The sequence below is a fragment of the Heloderma suspectum genome, chromosome 1 (genome assembly GCF_057233095.1).
Source record: "Heloderma suspectum isolate Gila_16-S chromosome 1, 16-S_ref, whole genome shotgun sequence".
In the NCBI taxonomy this organism is placed as follows: Eukaryota; Metazoa; Chordata; class Lepidosauria; order Squamata; family Helodermatidae; genus Heloderma; species Heloderma suspectum.
The window spans coordinates 180930055-180946182 of record NC_139458.1 but is presented as its reverse complement, the minus strand read 5'-3'; the positions used below and the strand labels follow the sequence as shown (position 1 = coordinate 180946182).

At 44.8% G+C, this 16128-nt stretch overlaps 1 protein-coding gene across 1 annotated transcript in view; it reads left to right on the top strand.

The window, feature by feature from the left end:
- The window catches only part of KCNH7 (potassium voltage-gated channel subfamily H member 7), a 430246-nt gene that overhangs the window by 237782 nt on the left and 176336 nt on the right, over positions 1–16128 (top strand). Inside the window, exon 3 of the mRNA XM_084811821.1 lies at positions 9112–9267. Coding sequence (XP_084667947.1) covers positions 9112–9267 — 156 coding nt within the window. The remainder of the gene's footprint in view (positions 1–9111; positions 9268–16128) is intronic.

Genomic DNA, 16128 nt, shown 5'->3' with positions numbered 1-16128 from the left:
TTTTCACAGAAAAATCCACTCCTGGACCCCCCCACCACAACTTTTCTTTGTTGCAGCAACCAGTGATAGATTCTGGTCTATCTTTTGCCCACCCCCTGATGTAAGACATCAGAGGTAACGTTTGGTCCAACAATTGAGTCAATGTGATCCCTTTTTCTGAGAGGATAGCCCGGATAATTTGAAATTTCAATGACAGATTTGATATGGTGTCATCTGGGAAATTACACAGTTGGAGAGGAGAGGTATATGAATTAAGAAAAATTAATAGGGTGGGAGGGAGTTCTTCAGGAAATTTGTTGTTCAGTCATTAAGTCGTGTCCGACTCTTTGTGACCCCATGGACCATAGCATGCCAGGCCTTCCTGTCCTCCGCTCTCTCCCGGAGTGTGCTCAGGTTCATATTTCTTCAGGAAATAAAGCACGGCAATTCACTGAGAGAGAGAGAGAGCGCTATTAGTGAGAAGCTGTTAGTGAGGTTTTTGCAAGACCCAGTCTTGGGAGCCATTCTAATCAATATTAATCAACAACCTTGATGGTAAAGATAGGAGGGTATTAATGAAGTCTGATGATGATATCCAACTGGGGACTCTCTTCAATACCAGGGAGAGCTGGAAAATTAGGCAGAATGGTCTGAAGCATTTTCATAGCTCACAGGAGTAGAAATGGGTAGGTTAAAATGTTTATGCATTTGACTATTAATAATAATAATAATAACAACAGCAACCTGTTTGTTTATTTTTTGCTGTGGGCTTATCAGCAGAAAATGACAGAGAAGGAGAGATGCCTGCCTCTAATAGGAAATCAACACTGGGCTCGGTGGGCTTGTAAGAATCAGGTGGCATTTCTAGTATTTGTTGTTTATTTAAACTTCCGAGGATGCATCCGTGCATGATCTGTTGAATCAAGTTGGTTCTATAGCACAGCCTTCCCCAGTCTGGTGCCTTCCAATGACCGTGCTGGCTGGGAATGATAGGAATTGCAGTCCAGCACATCTGGAGGGCACCAGGTTGGGGAAGGCTGCTCTAGCAGCACAACACAGCAGGGAGTGGGTGTTCCGTTTGCACATCATTGTCTGGGGAAGGTGCTGATGGGTGGGTTTCCTACTCCAGCTCTGGCACTGTAAAATCCCCTAAAGCTAGTGTTAAATCACATTCTTTTACAGATTTGACATGTTCATTAGGCAATGCATGCACATTCTGCTTTCAGAGCATTTGTCTCTGCTGCGCACCAGAGCTAAGTTCCACTTAATGCGTGTCTGTGGTGTTAAGCTGGCACCCTGCCTTCGATAGCAATAATGAACCAAATATCTTAGCAAATATCGTAAGTTCACTTGGCAGGGAGAACTGCATTCCCCCTTTCTTCCTGCCACAGCACTCAGTACACTGTGTTGTTTGTTTCTAGTCCTGTTTATTAATAATAAACTGTGTTTGTGCTATTGGTTGTGATGATGAATAATTAAAACTTCAGTGCATCTTTTCAGCTCGGAATAACTGACCATTCACCCTGTCGTTCTTTTAGCCACTGGATTTAACAGCACTTTTCCCAAGCATCCCATCGTTGCTCCCATTTAATTCAGTGGGACTTACTCACGGGTGCATGTGTATGGCATTGCAGCCTAAAACATGGCTTGGTTATAGGTCTGACCATTTAGTAGCATAAAGCACTATTCCTCCATAAATAATAGTGTGCTGGTGCTGACTGATAGCAGCTGAGGATCTGGCTTGTTCTGGTATCCAAATTCATCTTGCAAGTTGGATTTGGTTGCGATACACACATTTTACCTGTGCCGTCAAGAGTTGTTGCATTTGTTCTTCGGTCACATCTAGACACGTTTGTCGAACTGGATAAAAATTACTGTGACATTCAGACTGAAGTGTAGGAAGTGTGAAGCTGAAAATGTGGATTTCTTTCATGTCTAATAGAATTGTGGTTGGAGTAAGAAAGGGATGGGGAATGTGTTTCCCTCCAGATGTTGTTGGATTGCAATTCCCTTCATCCCTCACTATTGGCTATGCTGGCTGGGGCTGATGGGAGCTGCAGTCCAACCACATCTGGTGGCCACACAGCCCCCACCCCTGGCTTAAAAGATTTCAGAAGAAAATATTTGAGGCTATAGATCAGATTACAGGTCATTGATTAGATTTTGAGACATTCACTGTCTGAGTCTGCACAAGCTGACATCTGCAATTTTCAAATTTGAACATGTTGGCATTGAAAATCTTGACATTTGACATGTCAAAGCCTAAAGGTGTGGTCATGTGTCCTTCTTTTTAGAGGACAGGCCTGGTCTGTTAGAAGACAGTCCACTACTTGAAAGGCTGGCCAGTCCATGTATGGTTTAAAAATAAAGAGCCCTAAGAAGGGAGAAAGCCCCTAAGAAGGCAGGGTCTTTGAAGTTGCCCATCGGCAGTTATTATCTGGACATCAGACGAGGAGGTACACAGCTCACCTGGTCACATTCTTCCCCACTACGGTGGGATGTGTTGTATTTTTATTTAAACAATTGTAATCATTTCTAAATGTAAATAATTACATCTATTAGCATATGCAAATTTTATGCAAATCTGTGTCCTCCTTTGTGGCAATGCATTTCCTCTTTTCTGGCAATGAGTAAGGAGCTTCCCTCTCCTGCTGTAATAAGCAGGATAAGGTGTGTCACATAGCAGGTCTGGGAGGAGGCAGATCACAGGACCAGGGGCAAATAATAGTCAGGAGAAGCTGCAGTTGCCTCATCTCCAGATTCAGCAATCAGTGTAAAGGTGAAGAGGGAATCTCTGGGTTCAAGCCCGACAACCCCTTTTGCAGGCAAATGAAGTGCCAAGCTTGAGTGAGCAGAATCTTTAATTTCCAAAGACCATAACAAGAGATCAGCATAGTGCTCAAAGCATGCTTCTCCTCCGCATCCCAGCCCTCTCATTGCACGCGAGGCCAAGGGATCTGCATACCACCATGCATATTACATGCTGAAGGGATTCCTACTGCATGGCAACAATGCCTTTCCCAGTGAACCAAGAAATATCATTTGGAAGCCTTTGAAGTCTATATGTATTTTGGTAAATTAACTGAAAATGGAGCATTTCTGTCTAGCCTCGCCTCCGGTTCTCTGATTAACCAGTCTCGAGTTCAGCATGCGGCCTGCAGCCTTTTTATTTTTAGCTCAAACACAGGAGTCTTAAATTGCTTATTTTCTGTTTACTAAAGTCGTCCTGTTTGTTCCCATGGAAACTGTGGCAAGTGTCACAGCTAAACTGTTTTATTAAATGGATTGAAGCTATAGCTACAGCGTTTGAAAGGCAAGGCCTGTTGGTTTTTATGCACACCTCATGCCATCATAAATACTGCACAACCACAAAAACTATATTATTGGGAGGGGGAGGGTTAGATTACGTGCTCTGTGCTACAGTAGAGCAGCCTTCCCCAATCTGGTTTCCTCCAGATGGATTGGACTACAGTTCCCATCATCTCCAGCCAGCATGGCCAATGGCCATCACTGGTAGGGTGGCCTGTTGTGAATCAGCAAAAAAGACAACATGCATCACCAAAAAAGAGGACAGTGATTTGCATAAAATTCGCATATGCTGATTTATAGAGAGAGATGCAAAATTAGAAATAATTATTATAATTTGAATAGAAATACAATACCTCTCACCATAGTACACAAGACTGCGACCAGGTGACCTGTGTGCCTTGCTCAGTCTGCTGTTTGGGTGCTCTTGATGGGCAGTTTCAAGGCCCAGCTCTTCTTTCTGATGGTTCCCTATCTTTAAACTAAACAGCCTTTCAAATAGAGGACACCTTCAAAACAGAGGACAGTCCTCTGGCAGCCCGTCTAAAACAGGACACATGACTACCCTAATTTGGGGAAGGCTGGAGATTGGAGTAGAGTATATATCTAGAAAAGCACTCCAGCGGAAAGAAGTTCAAATTTCTTTCCACTGGCATCAAGATGAGAGCCATTTTTAAAGAACTCCATTAATGTCTATAGCTGAATGGATATGTTACAGTTCATCTGCATTAGTTTCAGCCTTCTGTGATTATGGCCAGATAATTCTCTCATAGATGTATCCGTGTGCAACTGGTAGCCAAACCGTCTCTTGGTGCTTATTACTGCGATCACATTACTACCAGAATGGATGCCTCCTGCTACAGAAGCAGTCTAATAACTTTGTTAAAAATACAGTTTGTCCAAGGGAAGTTTGGGAGGCAAAGGAACATAGTTCAGTCTCTTCAAACATTTCACTATGCATCTAGTTAAAAATGTGAGCTACATGTTAAAGGTTCCAAGCAAGAGCAGTTTCCATTGGCTTCACTGTGTGTGACTACAGGTTCCCCACCCCTGAGAAGAGCATTCTGTCTCTTCATTTTCCATCCCTTGTATAAGAAAGGTGATGATAGTGGTGCCATTCCTCTAGGCCCCTGAAAACTGTACAGCTGTGATTTCTTGAGTTTGTTTCTAAGAATCTGTCCCTCTAATAGACTCTACTACAAGTTTGATGTTGCCACTAAACCAGTCCTTCTATAATAAGAAATACCTAATCTCCTCCTCCTCCTCCTCATTATTATTATATCATCATCTATACAGGATAATCTGGCGGTTAAGAGAAACTGTTGTGTAAATAAATATAGAATGAATTGGAATTACTGTCCCTCTATGACGTTTAGGAGTGAATCCTGAATACTGTGGCGGGATTGTAATCGCATGGCTACAAATTAAAATCTTGCAGTGTAATTTGTCCTTATGTGTTTAGCACGTTTTCATACCGGAACCATTACATTTCAGACTGTTTTAAGTAACTGCTTTGAGCTGACTGATGGGCCATTGGATGCAGCACAAGTGCCGCTCCACCAGTGGAGAGGAAGGTCTGCCAATGGGGTGGCACTTATGCTATCAGAGACCCACCCCATCCCACCCTGGTATGTCTGAAGAAAGCTCCACAGGTGTAGATGTTCCACTGATGGTGTTCCGCCAGTGGGGAGGGGGAAACAGGGTGTTGTGGAGCAGGGGTGGCTGAGGAACTGCAGGAGCCTAAGCCCCCTCATGCGCCATGGCCACAGTCTTCTCTTTGAAGGACTGTCCAGTCCAAGTCCAATTTAAACATGCAGACCCATAATAAGAAGGGAGAGTTGGAGCCTTGAAGTTGCCCATCTGGACCACAGACTGAGCAGGCACTCAGGTAACCTGATCACAGTCTTCCACAGTACGGTGAGAAGGGTTGTATTTTTATTTAAACAGGGGTGGCGTCAAGGGTACGAATTGTCAGTCACCTGCTAAGGGCCCATAGCAGGGGCCCATTGACAAGAGCCCCCTGCATCTGCTCCTCCTCTTCGTCACTGCAACCTGCTTGTTCACCCGCCTCTCGCTCTGGCCCAGGCGATGGCGGTGGTGAGAAGAAGGAGCAATAGATGCCACGGCTTCCTTGCTCCCTGGCTCTCTGCCTGTCAAGCTAGCAAGTGGTAGCAATGAGGAGAAAGAGGATAAGAAGCAATAGAAGCAGCTTGTGAGAATGGTGGTGAGAAGGTGGACTCGTTGAGTTGGTGGGGGTATTGAGGGTGTCCTGCCCAAGGGCCTGCAGAAGCCTGGAGCCGGCGCTGTATTTTAATTATAGTAATCATTTCTAAATTTACATCTGTGCATATAAATCAGCATATACAATTTCTCTGCATATCTGTGTCCCCTTTTATCCTCTTTTTTTGGCAATGCATAAATAGCCACCTTATCCATGAAGCTTTCAACCTACACATCTATCAACTTTTTCTTTTAAGCTAGCAAAATAGTATGGGGGAAAAAGACACACACACACACACCCAAGGCCCATGCACAGCATTACAATATAAAGAAGGCTGTGTCAGAGTTGACCTTTATTGGTCAATGATTTTGCACTTGTGGATACTTCATGTATTTGATGATTTATGATTCTGCATTCTAGATGTGCTCAGCTCCCGCTGTTATTATTGCCATAGCTAGTGACCGATGTAATTAATAAGCTGAACCGAACAACAAAAGAAAGCAATGTATCTAGCCATTTCAGTAATTCTCTGTCTTTCCCCCTCAACCTCTTTCTATCTGGATGATGTTGTTTGCTGTTGTATTTTTCTTGTATTGTCAGCATGCCTTGCCAGGCTGTAGCTGACGTTATCTTAATGGAATGCAACTGTACTCTGGCAGGACTGTACCCCTGGTGGAGCTTCAAAAGAACTTTGCATTTTGTAAATTTCATTTTTAAGATAATACCAAGGAGTTTGAATCCAATTAATACTCAGGGGGTGAGGGGAGAAAAGAGGGTAGGCAACAAAGCGTTGTTTTGCTGTTCTTGTTGTTTTTTAATTATTTTATGGTGTTTCATTGCTTGTACCCCATTTTGGAATTATTTTATAATGAAAAGCAGCTAATAAAATTTTTGAATGAATAAATCCAATGTTAGTCTAACTTAAGTCCCATTCATTTCAATAGATCTACTCTAAGTAGGGCTAACATTGGATACAATCTCAAGAAAATAATTAGGTTTACCGAAATCCCTTTAAGTTGTTGTGTAAAAATGCATTTAGCTGCCCAGTGGATTTTGGTTGTAATCTATTATAGATTGAACATCTTCAGTGGATGAGACAAGCTCTTCACAGATGGTTTCCCATATATTTGGACAAAAAATGGCATAATCCAATCCAGCAAACATCAGTAATAACTAAGCTTGACTGAGATCAATGGAGTTGCACTCCTTTAGGAGAAACTTGCTGAATTGCACTAGCTACATAGTTTTAAATATCTATTTATTTCAAATACATACACACCACTTTTCTTCCATAAAACCAGAGTTGTTTCTATCTAACATACAAATTAAACACAACAACACCATATAAAACCTGATAAGAAAAGCATGGTATCTCATATCAGAAAAGTAAACCAAATAAAACCTGGAGAGACAGCATGGTGTAGTGGTTAGAGCATTGGACTGTGACTGGAGAGACCCGGGTTCTAGTCCCCACTTGGCCATGAAGCTCACTTGGTGACATGGCCAGTCACTGACTCTCAGCCTAACCTACCTCACAGGGTTGTTGTGAGGATAAAATGGAGAGGAGGAGGGCCATGTAAGCCACCTTGGGTTCCTTGCAGGGGGAAAAGGCAGATATAAATCCAATTAGTTAATTAATAAAGAGGCCACTGAAACTCCACTTAAAAAGAACAGTTTTCATGGGTCTTTTTCAAAAATAAAAACCCCCAACCTAAATGTGCATCTATGACTACCTCCAGGCATGGGGCTTCCCAGAGTCATTGCCACTACTGAAAAGACCCTGCTCTAACCCTTGTGAATGACATTTTCACACTGAGTGGACACAGAGTAGAACCCCTGCTACTGATCATAACACATATGGGCGCTTCTACAGGATGCTGCAAGGTTTGCAGCTGGAAAATTTTCTTTTCCAAAACTGAAACTTTTCTGATTCATAGAACATAAAAAGAGCCCTGCTGGATCAGACCAAGGGTTCATCTAGTCCAACATCATGTTTCCCACAGTGGCCAACCAGATGGCTCTGGGAAGGCCACAAGGAGGACATATGAGGACAATAGCACCCTCCCACTGTTGTTACCCATCGAATTGTGTTCACAGGCATGCTACCTCTGATACTGGAGGTAATATATAGAAATCATGACTAGTAGCCCTTGATAGCCTTATCCTCCATGAGAATTGGGAGAGTTGTGGAAGAATGTACAGATGTCACAGCAAAAGGAGCTGAAATACAAGTTGTATATTTTAAGCAAGTGTTCTGCCTTTCAGTCCAGCCAAACATTTAAGAGCCGACATTTAAGAGAATAATAGAACTTTTCTCATACTAAGCATCTCTGCTGAGAGGGTAAATTGCAGGTGGTGGTTGATGCTGGATACTTTCCCACATTCCCAGTACAATGCTGGCTTGCTTATTTATTAATTTATTTTATATCCCACCTTTCCACCCAAAATGGCACTCAAGGTGGCTAAGAATAATAAAGTACAGATTAAAAACAATCTTAATTAAAACGTAACATGAAAACAAATCAATTAAAAAGCAACTAGCTACAACAGCAAAAGAAATGGGCAGCACCCAGCCAGTTAAAACCTACTCCAGCAGCAGACCAGCTTACATGCCTAAGGTTTGCCTGAAGAAAAATGGCTTTGCCTGCCAGTGGAAGGACAACAGAGAGAGAGAGAGAGCCCAGCTAGCCTCCCTCGGCAGGAAGTTCCAGGGCCTGGGAAGCATGTCTGAAGGATTTCTAGTAAACTAAAAATACAGCAAAGAAAAGCAGGCTGCATCCTTTTAGAATTAATGCTGTCAGGAGCACCCTAGCTGCCTCTTGCAGTCCCCTCCAATAGCCAACTCAGGACACAAGACAACGAGGATTCTTTCCAAGGCTTTATTCCTTTATTCCTTTATGACTCTTTCAGATACTAATCACTAGCAACTAAGCAAGGAACAGCACTGGGGAAAGATAGCAGAGTAGCCTAGGCTCCAGGTAAGGCAGTTGGTCCCCATTTGAAGGAGAACCATGGGAAGACTCTCAACTTATGGGCTAGGGAGAGATCCTCCCTCTTTCCCTTGGGTCCTCGGGACGCGACCGTTGTTTGTGCGCCAAACAAGCGCTACGCCTCCTTTCGGCGCCCTCCATCTGTTGTCACTCCCTGCATCTGCGCCAAGCGTCCAGCAAGCCCCCCTCCAGGGCTCTCTCACTGCCAGGGTCACTATCTCTCCCAGGAATGCTGGCAGGAGGAATCTCTGCCAGCCGCTGTGCTTGTGAGAGATGAGCGAGCTCCTCTCCTACGGATTGCTGTTCCTCCTCAGAACTGCTGTTCCTCTGGGGCTCTATGGGCTCAGTTTCCACCCTGACAAATGGGATGTATGTCTGAGCAGACATGTATAGGATGGCACTGATAGTGATGTAAATTAGAGAGCTTCTTAGTACATCGTTGATAAATTGTCAGAAAACACTTACATGCCCTTAAATCCAGATAATAATTATTGCATTTCATTTGTTTCTTAAACAGCTACCATCCTCATAGAATGACTAATATGGAAGCCACTGTGGGGTGGGGAACGATTTCACTTACAACCCTTTGTTTATGCTTTCCCCCTTCCTTTCTAGGGTCCACCTTCATTTGCAACACCCACATCATCCCAGTGAAAAACCAAGAGGGAGTGGCCATGATGTTTATTATTAGTTTTGACTACATAACGGATGAGGAGAATGTAGAGTCTCCAGAGAAATTCAACCAGATACTGTCAGCCAAAGTTGCAAACCGTAAGTGCGCATATGTTTATTATGGGAGGTTGTGGAGCAGGCGAGAATGAATCTAATGATAGCTTGCTGTTTGTAACATTTTGATCTTGAACACACTTTCTGAAAATAAAATGCTTGGAATGGAGGGGCCACAGCTCATTGGTCAAACATGTGCTTTACATGCAGAGGGTCCCAGGTTCAATCTCTGTAGTTCGAGTTCCTGGGAAGCATGTCTGAAGAATTTCTAGTGAACCAGAAATGCAACAAAGAAAAGCAGGCAGTAATCCTAAATTTACTTACCTGGGAATAAGTCACCACCTTAAAAATACAATACTGAACTGTTAATGAGTGCAAATATTTTAGTGGTATTAATCATGGCTTCACACATGCCTTTAACACATTGGCCATGTCCACATGTCACTTTAAGCCAGAGCCCTAGTTTATTAAGCCACAATGGGAATGAGCTTCTTGCTAATGCATGTAATCCTTTCACTCTCATGTCACTCCCCCCTTCATGTGAGCAGGTAAGCCAGAGGTGCAGAACCTTGAGCCTGAGGGCCAAATTCAGCCCCCCTTGTGGGGTTCCCCCGACAGCCACGTTGCTTTTCCCCACCACTGAGCGTTTTTGGTGGTTTCCCGGCTCATCTGCAGTTTTTTCCAGATTCTAAAAGGGTGACATGCCTCTCCTGGCAGTAAGAGCTCCTTAAGCTGCACTGTGCTGGTGTTTTTGGTATTTGGGCTACACTGGTTTTGCTTTTGGCCCTGGCCACTACTGGAATGCCCTCGCCCAAGCTTCTCCAAAATGGAATTGGGCCCTTGGGCTTAAAGAGATTCTGTACTCCTGCCTTGTTGTGGCGAAGGGGCTTGCATAACTCAGTGAAGCCATAAGCTATGCCGTGCAGGGCTACCCAAGACAGACAGGTCATGGTGGAGAGTTCTGACAAAATGTGGTCCACTGGAGAAGGAAATGGCAACCCACTCCAGTATTCTTGCCAAGAAAACCCCATGGAACTAGGGATGTACGAAAGTCACTTACCTTTGCGGAGCTTGGATTCGCGGTGGGGGGGAGGTGCTCCGTCCCCTCGCCCCGGAATCCTCCCTGGGCCGGCTCCACTCCACGGTGGCTCTGCAGAGCCGCTGGCCAGGGCCATCCGCAGCCAGGGTTCCGGCCACGGATGAGCTGCTACGGATGCAAATGGCGGCCGCTGTAGCGGCCACCATTTGTATTCTGTGAAGCTGCCTTGATAGGCTACGTAAGTATTTACGTAGCCTATCACGGCAAGCCAAAAAAAAAATAGTGTACGCAAATGGCGGCGGCTATGGCAGCTGCCATTTGCATTCCCTATTTTTAGCCGTTTTAGCATACGTAAATATTTACATAGGCTATTACGGCGAAAACAAGGGGAACGCAAATAGTGTAGTGGGCGCCATTTGCATTCCTCCCCCCCATTTTAGCATATGTAAATATTTACATAGGCTGTTACGGTGGAAAAAACGGAATGCAAATAGCGCCAACTACGCTATTTGCATTCGCCTTTTTTTCGCCTTTTTCTCTTATGTAAATATTTACGTAAGATAAATCGGCGAAAAATAGGGAACGTACGCCGTTTTGTTTTTGTTTTTTGATTGGCTTGCCGTAATAGGCTACGTAAATACCTACGTGGCCTATCACGGCAAAGACCAGGATGACAATGGTGGCCGCAGCAGCTGGTCGAAAGACCCACCGCCGCCACCGTCCAGAACATCTGCCCCAGGTAAGCCTCCCCCCAGGGGGAATCCACGGGGGTGGTGGCAGGCCGTTCCACCACGGATTTCGAGGGGCCGAATGCCAGTGCATTCGGCCTCACTGAAATCCATGGCAGAATTCTCCGCCATCCCTACGTGGAACGTATCACAAGGCTAAAAGATATGACGCCGGAAGATGAGCCCCTCAGGTCGGAAGGTGTCCAATATACTACTGAGGAAGAGCAGAGGGAATTTCCAAGTAGCACCAGAAAGATGGAAGCGGCTGGGCCAAAGCCGAAAGGACACTCAGCTGTGGATGTGTCTGGTGGTGAAAAGAAAGTCTGATGCTGTAAAGAACAATATTGTTTAGGAACCTGGAATGTAAGATCAATGAATCAAGGTAAGCTGGAGGTGGTCAAACATGAGATGGCAAGACTGAACATCGACATCTTGGGAAACAGCGAACTAAAATGGACCAGCATGGGCGAATTTAATTCAGGTGATCATCATATCTACTACTGTGGGCAAGAATCCCTTAGAGGAAAAGCAGTACTGGGGTACAATCTCAAAAACGACAGAATGATCTCAGTACGAATCCAAGGCAAACCATTCAACATCACAGTAATTCAAGTCTATGCCCCAACCACTGAGGCCGAAGAAGCTGACTTTAATCAGTTCTATGAAGACCTACAACACCTTCTAGAACTAACACCAAAAAAAGATGTCCTTTTCATCATAGGGGATTGGAATGCTAAAGTAGGAAGTCAAGAAATCACCAGGATAACAGGCAAGCATGGCCTTGGTGTACAAAATGAAGCAGGACAAAGGCTAATGGAGTTTTGCCAAGAGAACATGCCGATCATAGGAAACACTCTTTTCCAACAGCAGAAGAGGCGACTCTACACATGGACATCACCACATGGTCAATATCGAAATCAGATTGATTATGTACTTTGCAGCCAAAGATGAAGAAGCTCTATACAGTCAGTCAAAAGAAGACCTGGAGCTGACTGTGGCTCAGATCATGAGCTTCTTATTGCAAAATTTTGGCTTAAATTGGAGAACGTAGGGAAAACCACTAAACCATTCAGGTATGACCTCAATCATATCCCTGATGAATATACAGTGGAGGTGAGGAATAGATTTCAGGGATTAGACCTGATAGATAGAGTGCCTGAGGAACTATGGACGGAGGTCCGTAACATTGTTCAGGAGGCAGCAACTCAATCCATCCCAAAGAAAAATGCAAGAAAGCAAAGTGGCTGTCTGATGAGGCTTTACAAGTAGCTGAGAAAAGAAGGGAAGCAAAAAGCAAAGGAGAAAGGGGAAGATATATCCAACTGAATGCAGAGTTGCAGAGAATAGCAAGGAGAGACAAGAAGGCCTTCTTAAATGAACAATGCAAAGAAATCGAGGAAAACAATAGAATGGGAAAGACTAGAGATCTTTTCAAGGAAATCAGAGATATCAAGGGACCGTTTTGTGCACAGACGGGCATGATAAAGGACAAAGAAGGCAGGGACCTAACAGAAGCAGATGAGATTAAGAAGAGATGGAAAGAATACACAGAAGAACTATACAGGAAAGATCTGAATGTCCCTGATAGCCATGATAGTGCGGTCACTGAACTTGAGTCAGACATCCTAGAGAGTGAAGTCAAGTGGGCCTTAGGAAGCATTAGTAACAACAAAGCTAGTGGAGATGACAGTATTCCAGCTGAGCTATTTAAAATCCTAAAAGATGATGCTGTTAAAGTGCTGCACTCAATATGCCAACAAATTTGGAACACTCAACAGTGGAAAAGGTCAGTTTACATTCCAATTCCAAAGAAGGGCAATGCCAAAGAGTGTTCAAACTACTGCACAATTGTGCTCATTTCACATGCCAGCAAGGTGATGCTCAAAATCCTACAAGCTAGGCTTCAGCAGCATGTGAACCGAGAACTACCGGAAGTACAAGCGGGGTTTCGAAGAGGCAGAGGAACTAGAGATCAAATCGTCAACATTCGCTGGATCATGGAGAAAGCAAGAGAATTCCAGAAAACCATCTATTTCTGCTTCATTGACTACGCTAAAGCCTTTGATTGTGTGGATCACAACAAACCGTGGCAAATTCTGAAAGAGATGGGTGTACCAAACCACCTTACCTGTCCCTGAGAAACCTGTACGAGGGCCAAGAAGCAACAGTAAGAACCGGACATGGAACAACCAATTGGTTCCAAATTGGGAAAGGAGTACGACAAGGCTGTATATTGTCGCCCTGCTTATTTAATTTATATGCAGAGTACATCATGAGAAACGCTGGGTTGGATGAATCACAGGTCGGAATTAAGATTGCCGGGAGAATTATCAACAACCTCAGATACGCCAACGATACCACCCTAATGGCAGAAAGCGAAGAGGATCTAAAGAGCCTCTTGTTGAGGGTGAAAGTGGAGAGTGCAAAAGCTGGTTTGAAACTCAACATTAACAAAACTAAGATCATGGCATCTGGCCCCATCACTTCCTGGCATATTGAAGGGGAAGAAATGGAAGCAGTGACAGATTTTACTTTCTTGGGCTCCAAGATCACCGCAGACGGTGACTGTAGCCATGGAATTAAAAGACGCTTGCTCCTTGGGAGGAAAGCTATTGCAAACCTAGACAGCAGAGTAAGAAGCAGAGACATCACCTTGCCGACAAAGGTTCATATAATCAAAGCTATGGTTTTCCCAGTAGTAACGTATGGCTGTGAGAGCTGGACTGTAAGGAAGGCTGAGCAGGGAAGAATTGATGCTTTCGAACTGTGGTGCTGGAGAAGACTCTTACGAGTCCCTTGGACTGCAAGGAGGTCAAATCAGTCAATCCTAAAGGAAATTAACCCTGAGTGCTCATTGGAAGGACAGATACTGAAGCTGAAGCTCAAATATTTTGGCCACCTAATGCGAAGAGAAAACTTGCTGGGAAAGACTGAAAGCAAAAGGAGAAGGGGACGGCAGAGGATGAGATAGCTAGATAGCATCACCGATGCAATGAATATGAACCTGAGCACACCCCGGGAGAGAGCATAGGACAGGAAGGCCTGGCGTGCTATGGTCCATGGGGTCACGAAGAGTCAGACACAACTTAACGAGTGAACAACAACAACAACAACAACCACTCCTGTGGTAAACTAACCAGGCAGTGATAGCTTCCTATAGCATCCAAACCAGGGATTATGGTTTACTGCACCCAAACAAGCAAGGATTTGTAAACTGTGGTTTAAAGCTGGCTTGCAATCCTGGCTTGTTTGGGTTCAATGAACCATAATTGTAGGTTTGGACATCACATTAGGCTATCCCTGCCTGGCTTGTTCATTTGCTCATGCAAGGGCGAGCGAAGAGGCTGCATGCATCAGCTAGTAATGGTCAAACTATCTATTTTCAAGATTGTTAGGATTCTCCAAATGTTGTCTCACTGCTTGTCTCATGTCGAATTATTGTTCAGGTTTGCAATTGCTGCTTGCTCTGTGTGAATGGGAAAACTGTGCAAATCAAGCAGCAATCTAATGTGAAATTCATAGGGATGTACGAAAGGCACTTACCTGGTCCCGCAGCTTGCTTCGCGGTGGGGGGGAGGTGCTTCGGTTCTCCCCCCGAAGTTCAGGCCGGGGGGGGGGGAGGCACCCCGCCTCACCAGGCCGAAATTCAGGCCGGGGAGAAGCGCCCTGTCTCCCCGGCTGCGAAATAAAAAAGTGAAAAGAAAAAAACAAAACACCCGTGATAGGCTACGTAACGATTTACGTAGCCTATCACGGCTGACTTTGGAAATCTAGCCGTGATAGGCTACGTAAATCGTTACGTAGCCTATCACGGGTGTTTTGGTTTTTTTTACTTTATTTTGTAATGGCGGCGGCGGCTGGTCTTCTGACCACTTCCCGCCCCCGACGAACCGCCGACGAACTCCTGCCGGGACCCGCCACCGAGAGGGACATTCGAGGGAGGTAAGTCCCATCCCGGGGAGGGCGGGGGGACGGAGAATTTCACCAACAATTTCGGGGGGCCAAATGCGTTGGCATTCGGCCTCCCTGAGATTCGTGGAGAAATTCTCCGCCATCCCTAGAAATTTGGGCAAATTTCCCCAAATGTGCTCAGATTTTTTAATTTGTGCAACCTTCCTCCATAGACTAAAGCAGAGCTTTCAGTCTGCAGGGGGAAATTGGCACAAATTAAGAAATTTGTGCAAAACTGAAATGGGAAAGTTGCACAAATAGAACATGAGCACATGTCTGGCGACTTGTGAACATTTTTGGTGGACATGTGCTTGTGCTTACAGTCATATCCAGGGCTTCCAACAGGGCATGCTCGCACGTTTTGCAAGCAAAAACAAAATTCTCATACATCCCTGGCATCAGCATACCATTTGTGCACATGCTGCTGCATGCAAAGGGAGGGATCGCAGAGCACCTGCTTTGCAGTCAGAAGGTCCCCGGTTCAATCCCCAGCATCTCCAGGTAGGGCTGGAAAAACTGCTGCCTGAGACCCTGGAGAGCCATTGTTGCCAGTCAGTGTCAACGATACTGGCCTAGATGGACCAATATCTGACTCAGTTTAAGGCTGCTTCCTATGTTCCCACATTGTGGTTTGATGAGCTGAATTCCTGGCTTAAAGTAATCTGGGGAACACGTTGCTGCAAGCTCCTCCTCCAGTGACGTGTTACTGAAAGCATATTGTTGAAAAAACTTGGAAGCATGCCATTTAAGTGAGTTTGAGGTATACAGGAAACCATGAGGTGAGATCCACACTCTCCTGTGTGCAAGTGGAAAGTGCTTCTGCTAGCGCATGGGGAAAGGGGGCAAATGTTTCTTCTGATATGGGCAGCCCCTCTGACCTTATGGGCAGCCCCTGGGAGAGGGCTTTGGGGGAACTCTGTCACTTGAAGAGGGAAGCCTGAAAGCCCCCACGCCTGAAGAGATCTGTGCTTGTGCTAATCTGGAGCCTGATCACGGTCTTCAACATATTAAAAATGCACATGATGAAGCTGATGTTCAGCCATGCATCTCCATTCATACTCCAGGCTTGCAGGGTCTGCTTTATTGTTGTTTGTTTGTTTGTTCAATCCTGATGTCTACCAACCAGAGCCAATGTAAAATAGCAGCTCAGGCTCTAAACAGGAGTATTTCACTGCTACAGGCTTCGCC